This window comes from Durio zibethinus, chromosome 8 (genome assembly GCF_047325235.1).
Source record: "Durio zibethinus cultivar Kanyao isolate XHJ-2024 chromosome 8, ASM4732523v1, whole genome shotgun sequence".
NCBI classification, from domain to species: domain Eukaryota; kingdom Viridiplantae; phylum Streptophyta; class Magnoliopsida; order Malvales; family Malvaceae; genus Durio; species Durio zibethinus.
The window spans coordinates 5,490,346-5,497,843 of NC_143169.1; the positions used below are offsets into that span (position 1 = coordinate 5,490,346).

Genomic DNA, 7,498 nt, shown 5'->3' on the forward strand with positions numbered 1-7,498 from the left:
TAATCGACCGATCAAATTTGCTTTGAACTCCTTTAATTGGGTTCAGGCGAGTGGCAATAATGCAATATATATCTTAGTTTATTCTCTTTAATTTTTTTTTCATGTATTTAATTTTTGTTGTGAGTATATTTAAATTTATAAATTAAGACATTAAATTTTTTATTAAAAGTAATAAATTTTATTAAGTTATCAATCACACTAAATTACTTATATTTTGTTAATCATTAATAATTTTTTTTAAAAGATCAAATCCATTTATAGGTGAAATATAAATACACTTTAATGCAAGTAATTCATATTTAAATAAAAAATATTGTAACCCGACCCAAGGGATTTTTTTTTTCTTTTTGGTTCTTAAGTGTTAACCTCTCATCCTCCCCCCCCCTTTTTTTTTTTTATTTTTGGTTTGTTGAGTAAACATTGCGTCTGGCAAGGCAATCTTGTTAGACTCAGGGTGTCAGTCACGTTTCCAAAGTGGACTGCTCCGCCGGCTCTCGTGGCCGAGTCTCGCTCTCCGGCAACTCCTAATCGAAAACCTTATCTTGGCTTATTCGGTGGTGGATCAACGCCGAAGGGTTTAAGTCAATCGATCAAAAAAGAAGGGAAAAATGAAGGAACACGAGAAGTTAGCGTTGGTACTATGCTTCATATGGACAGGAACCATCCTTTACAGCGAGATGTTCTCATTTTTAATGCCGTTTCTCTTCTCTTGCTCTTGGCCTCACCTTTCCTCATCCTTTACTTCCAATGCATCGGTAAGTTTCTTATCATCTCGTTTCAGTACTTTCTTCATTCATATCTCTTTTCTTTTTTTATTCTTTTTGACTTGATCTCATTCCTACCATTTTGAAAAAAAAAAAAAAACCCAAAATTTGAATTAAAGGAACACAATTATAAAAACCAATATATTTTTGTAAGAGTTGAGAACTAGTCAACTTTCATTTTGAAAGGCAATCTGTAGCAATATTGGTTAAGTATTTTTTTATCCATTTTTTGAATTTTGAGCATTGGGATATTCTATCTGGTATCTTGATATTAACCAACGATCTCTTTGCTAAACGTTTTTTATTTTTGCTTTTTATCTTTTTTAACGAAAGGAGAAAGGGAAAAAGCAAAATTTGAGTAAAAAAACTAAAGATAAATAGCAAAGAGCAAAAGCGTTTATCAAACGGAGCTTAACTGAATCCTAACTCTTGATTCTTGAGGTTCCCTTAGATTGTTGCTTTTGCTGTTTGTTTTTTCCTTTCACAAAAATGGCTTAAACCCAAACGTAAATGATTAAAAGCAGATTCATATATTTTGATCAGCATTTGAGTACATTTTAAAAATGTAACACACATTCAAACATAATTCTTCTTTATGAAAGTATAAAACCATGAATTTCAATATTTATAATAATTTAATTTTTAACTTTTAATTATTCTAGAAGATTACTTGTCTATGCATGAAATGTGCTTCTCACTTTTTGCTTTTCGAAGTGAAAAAGCAAGTAGCAAAAGCAACAACCAACAGAGATTAACTGATTTGTGTTTTGATTATTTACTTAGATAAGCAGGAATGTGCTTCTTGGGTGCTACACTGTTAGTCCCGGGACAAGGATTAACTGTTTCAATCGTGATACTCGGTACTCGTTTCAGCAAGTGTTGTGACCTGTTTGAGTTTCATAAAACTATAGTGAGCTGGCTTAATGATTCTCAGGGTCTGGTTATGGATGATAACACCTTAAAATATACACGGAACATATTGATGCTGTTAATCTTATTAGCATATATGTACATGCTTTACTGCACTTATTCTCATGTGTGTGAGCTGATTGGCATAGTTGGCATAGGAACTAACTGATTTTCTTTTCGCAAGTTCAGATGAATGGACAAGGATATGTTGGTGACTATGTGAAAGTTGCTGTTGTCGCTGATCCTCAGGTGCGCTTGTCCCTTTTCTTGGTCTGGTTATTCATCCATGTTACGCTCTAATACAGATCTGTTGTGTTTAGCAGATCATGGATAAAACATCCCTTCGTCTGCCACCTAAATCACTTGCTTTTGAGATTGTACAATTCTATACAGATTTGTATATGCAAAGAGCCTTTTTTTCATCCATCCTGCCTTTCAAACCAGATGTGATTTTGTTTTTGGGTGATTATTTTGATGGAGGCCCTTATTTATCCGATGAAGAGTAAGGACTGGAACCATCTGTTTTTGCTTGAAACTTAAAGTTAAATTAGCTATGGAGATATGCACTTTCTGGGTTGGTCAAGCTTTTCCAGAGAAATTATGTACCCCTTCTACATCTTTATTTTGAAATGAAATTCACAGTAATGAATCAAACATCTTGTAAATGGTCATAGATAAAAAGTTTCACTTAATGTTGTTGTATGGAGGATGCTTTGCACTAATATTAACCTTTTTTTTTAATTTTGGTATGGGAATTTGAATATTTCCATCAATGCAAATGCTACTTGGTGTATATTGAATGACCTTTTTATTTGGCACTACCACCATCAAGATCACCTGTTCATCTCTATACTTCACTGTTTTCATTGTCTTATGAGGACAGGTTTTGTCTCAAACTCTTTAGTTACCCTTTAATCTAGAGTGTCTTTGACATTCTTTAGTTGATTAGATGGCAGGAATCGTTAAGCCGTCTTAAGCATATGTTTGGACTAAACACAGAAGAAATATATTCCGCTATTAAAGTTTACCACCTTCCTGGAAACCATGATATTGGTTATGCAAGTCTCCAATCTCATAATCCAGAGGTATTTACTCATCTTAATAGTAAATATGTAATTTACTTTTTAGAATTAAACATGATTGTTCCAGTATTGTTATTTGCTTCATAAGCATGGCAAAACTGTGTTATGGAAAAGAAAGAATTGAAGTAAGAAAAGGATTAAAACTAAAGGAGGATCAAAATGCTAAACTTTTAGAGTAATTTTGATAATATACATTCAAGTTAAAGAAGTAATGGCTTATTATGGAGGGTCAAAATATAATTGGTCTTAAATTTATCCAGCGGGTAGGTTTGATTTACAAGTGTTGAATATTGTTATGATATATGATAAGGAGAATAGGAGCGTGGAAGCGATTGAAAATGAATGGATGATCAATATTGTTATTGGAGAGTTAAATTGTTATGACGTGAAGTATGGATTGTTCACTTTGGAATTTTCTGAATATGTGTGAATATATCAATCTAATTTGCTTCAAATTATTGGTTTAAGATATTTCTTGGGTTGAGTTGAGTTAAATTTGTTGTATATGTTATTCTTGAAAATTATATGTTGCTTCTTTGACAAAAATGGTTGCTTTACAGCCTTATGCTTTGGTCCTTTTTTCTTTAAATAGATTAGCTCACAGTTTTGCATCCATGCAGGTGGTCAGACGGTATGAAAAAGAATTTGGGAGTAGAAACTACCGATTCACTGTTGGAAAAGTGGAGTTTGTTGCTGTTGATGCTCAAACTCTAGATGGTAAACAACAAGGCATCTGACTCTTGTATATCTATTGTAATTTTCATTTTTCTTCATAAAACTAGGGATGTTATAGCATAAAACTTGGATTTCTTTATCCTCATGTTCTTCTTGTCCTAACTCTTCTCTTTCCCCCTTCTTTGTTTCTTTTTAACACCTGAGTGTACAATTGCCTGTAGTTCTACTAGGAACTTGTTTTATCTTCCCAGTTGTTAAAACAGTTGAAGGAGAGTGCATTCTCTGGACAAGAAGTAATTCTGCTGCAGTATTGCATATTTTATGCATTAGTGTGTCTGTTATAGATTGTCCTATGAGTGTTCTAGAGTTGATACAATGTATGATATAATTGAATCCTTAATTTGTCAATGAATCTCTCAAGTGAAATTTATATATTTCTATTATATTGCATTCAAAATGAGTCACAGAAAATGTGGTGATATTTAAGTTTCTAAGTTGGTATTTGTCACTTTATATTTGAAATAGGCTCTCTAACTTTTGCACCCTTCACAGCAAATCGACAGGGAAGTGTTGCTTCAGCATCTTGGGATCTTGTTAGCAATGTGTCCTCAGGTGTATGATATTAACTTGCATTTCTATGTTTTGTCTCGTTTGGACTTGACTTTATAAATGATTGTTATCCATATTTCGCATTTCTTTAGATCATCAATTACATCCAAGGGTTTTGTTGACTCATATTCCTTTATATCGGCGGGATTGGACTGATTGTGGACCTCATCGTAGCTCTCCAATTATCAATCAGGTTTATGGTTATCCTCCCTCTCGCTCTCTGCATTTTTTGTGGAAAGAATTTTTTTGATTGTTTTTGTTTTATACTGCTTCATAGGTATTGTTAGTCCCTCTGTAAGTGTTGTCAATTTTGAATCTAAAGCAGCATTTAAACTTACATGTGAATCTACACTTTTCATGTTCAGCGGGTACTGCATGATATTCATAATCAGGAAATAAGGTAAGCCTCTTCTTTTGCCTTTCTTACCATAACAGGTATCTAATTTAAGTCATAAAAATTTATTGGTTTTTTAGGGTTATACTTTTTTGACGGTTGATATCATAATGCAGGTACCAAAACTACGTCAGTGAGGAATCATCAAACCAGTTGCTGAACTTAATCAAACCGGTAAGTTTTATTCCCCTTTCTGAAGTGATATTGTACATGGGCATATTCACACAGAGATATGCATACATATAAATGAATGCTTGCATGTACAAACATATATATATGCATGTATGCACACGCATATACACATACATATATATTCTCTGCATATATGCATAGAGAATTTTGTCTGTAGTGTATTAGAAAGTTGGTGATGTTTAAGACAATTTCCAACAACTTCCCTGAGACATTTTTTTGGTTTTGGCAGCTATTTGTTTTGTCTGGTCATGATCATGATCAGTGTACAGTGACTCATGAGTCGAAGAGTGGACCTGTAACAGAGGTGAGGATATGATGTTTAGCATATTTATTTTTCATTCATGGTTTGACATTTTTAGCTGATAATATGCAGCACACTTTAGGGACTATAAGTTGGCAGCAAGGAAACCTATATCCATCTTTCATGCTATTATCTGCTTGTAATTCTTCATTTCCAGACACATCGTGGCCAGAAGAAGCTGTACTAACTCATCTATGCTTTCTTCCAATGCAAACACACATTTACATATGGTAACTCTACTGTAGGGAATAATGGTTGTAGTTTCCACTTATGAGCTTTTATATAGGCCTGAATAACATTTGTTGAAAATCTCAATTTCAGGTATCTAATATTATTTGTTCTGACCATTCTTGCTCTCCTTTTGTGGCCAACAAGTGGTTTGAGCTTTTGTCATCACTTTGGTGACACGATGGAATGTGTTAGAAAGTCAATAAGTTTCAACATCTTTAGAGGTGCGGCAAAAGAGAAAAATGAAGACGAGAATTGTGAGTATGAGATGATTTGGAGTGCAGATGGATCGATGCATTTTGTTAAAAAAGTTTCAATCAAACCTGTCACACATACAAGTGATGGAGGCTCTGTAGAGAGGTGCTTCTGCTAAACATTTCCATAATTACCAGTTCCATTAAAAATTGTGGCTTGTACTTGAAAACTGTAGTATTTGTATATGTTTGCTTGTATTTGATTAATTGTATGTTACACTCATGTTACATATTGGCAGTCTTGAATTTATTGACAACTCCCTTTTGTCACCTTATTTGCAGAATTTTATCATTTCTGATTTTTTTCTGTACTTTTTCCCTTGTTACAGGGGCAAAGCTGTGATGAGGCCAACTGCTAAAAAAAATGTTAATCAGGAGACAGAGGTCTGTTTGAGTATGGACACAAATACAGATGCTGAGCTTGATCCAAGAAGATTACCAACTAGAGCAAACAAATCAAATGCAAAGATCATAATACAGAGATTGGTTCGCACATTCCGAATGCTTACTCTCATTGCTGCAGTGAATGTTCCTCTCTACATGATGTTGTTGTTCAAGGATTGGATTGACAAATGATGTCTTTCCAACATCACCAACTTCTGCCTAACTGAGTTCCTACATTTTTCGCTAGGCATATCACGCCAGAAGTAGCTTTCTGTTGAAGTTCAAGTAGGTAAATCATATTATAGACATCTGAGAATCTTTTGTATTTCTCTAACAACCTAGCTAGTAGACAAAAGCATTCCTCTTTTTTGCGTGATGAGGTAAACAATATACCGCTTGAGAATGTGAAGAAGTTAATTTCTGAATGTCTTAATTTCATTAGATGTTTCAGAAACAAAGGTAGCTTGACCATCTTCTATCTTTTGGGTTGACGTTTTATGTTTTTGGCCCAATTAATAAGGAAAGCTTCCGTTGTTTATCATTGATATTTCTACCGACAGATTTTTGTGATTCATTTAACTTGTAGAAAATTTATGAAATCATTGTACCATCTGTCTTTAGTTAAGATTTTCTAGGTGTTATTGTTATTTCCGAAAGTATTAATCGGATATAGCCGCAAATCTGATAATACATTAATTTCCAATGTATATAATAATTTTTGTTGATCATTAATCCTATGCAAAATTTGAGCTTACGCTGAGAACATAATTGGAGCTTAATTTTTCCCTTGTGATTCTAAGTGGCGGTAATTTGGGATCACATATATATATATATATATATATATATATATATATATTATATTATAACATATAAAGATATTTGATGAGATTTGTTATGTGAACGTTTAAATGGACATTTTTTTTTGATACATGGCTAATATCTATTATTTATTATTTAATTTCAAATATCAAAATTTTTAAAAATAAAATCTTTTCTAAATTATTTATGATTAATTCTCCATAATTTTTTCTTAAAAATAAAAAATCTTAACAAGTTGTAGTAATAATAGAAAACTTAAAAAAATTAATCTTATTTGATTAAAATCTTACCTAGAGATATTTTTTTTTAAATTTAAAATTTAAAATTTTCAAACAAATATTTTTACTTTGATAACTTTCCTTATAATCCATTAGCCTTTTTTTTTTTTTCTAAACTCATAAACAAAAATATTATTTATTATATATATTTTTAAATTCAATAGATATTTATAATTAATTTATTATGATTTGATATCTTATTATAACATATATATTATATATTTTAAATATATGTAATTAAAAAGTATTAATTTATATTTTTACACACTGTCATAATATCTAGATTTATAGACTTATAATTAAATATACATTTAGGAGTCAGTACAAATTTTTTTTATTTAGGTGTGATTGGTCATCTAAATAAAAAAAATTGGTGGCAACTCTTAAAGTATATGTCTAGTGATAGGTTTACAGATTTAAATGTTATGACAGTTTGACAACTCTGTAGGGGACAAACTAGGAGTCATGCTAGCAAATAAATTTTTGTTACCCAAAAGACAAATAAAATTGAATTTTTTTTGTAAAAATTTTAGTTTATTTATTCATTCATTCTATTTATTTATTTTGCTTATTATGTCATTCATATGCATGTGCATAACATAAACTCTA

At 31.7% G+C, this 7,498-nt stretch overlaps 1 protein-coding gene across 3 annotated transcripts; it reads left to right on the forward strand.

Moving 5' to 3' along the window:
• The first annotated feature begins 397 nt into the window (after positions 1–397).
• LOC111278773 (Calcineurin-like metallo-phosphoesterase superfamily protein) lies at positions 398–6,333 on the forward strand. 3 transcript variants are annotated; one of them, XM_022865395.2, is made up of 13 exons: positions 398–755; positions 1,863–1,922; positions 1,997–2,175; positions 2,623–2,758; positions 3,376–3,472; positions 3,983–4,042; positions 4,132–4,232; positions 4,405–4,439; positions 4,550–4,607; positions 4,855–4,929; positions 4,999–5,156; positions 5,248–5,514; positions 5,738–6,333. In XM_022865395.2, the coding sequence occupies exons 1-13, from the start codon at positions 609–611 to the stop codon at positions 5,982–5,984; spliced, it is 1,620 nt and encodes a 539-aa protein (XP_022721130.2). In that variant the 5' UTR covers positions 398–608; the 3' UTR covers positions 5,985–6,333. The 3 variants fall into 3 exon arrangements, with proteins under 3 accessions (XP_022721130.2, XP_089620757.1, XP_022721131.2); XM_089764631.1 differs by having other exon boundaries at positions 5,302–5,514; XM_022865396.2 differs by lacking the exons at positions 1,997–2,175; positions 2,623–2,758.
• The last annotated feature ends 1,165 nt before the right edge of the window (positions 6,334–7,498 follow it).

Coding starts and splice junctions, on each gene's coding strand:
- LOC111278773 (XM_022865395.2), top strand. CDS start 609: ATGAAGGAACACGAGAAGTTAGCGTTGGTACTATGCTTCATATGGACA. Junction 2,176..2,622: donor CCTTATTTATCCGATGAAGA/GTAAGGACTGGA, acceptor TTAGTTGATTAG/ATGGCAGGAATCGTTAAGCC. Junction 4,930..4,998: donor AGAGTGGACCTGTAACAGAG/GTGAGGATATGA, acceptor GATAATATGCAG/CACACTTTAGGGACTATAAG.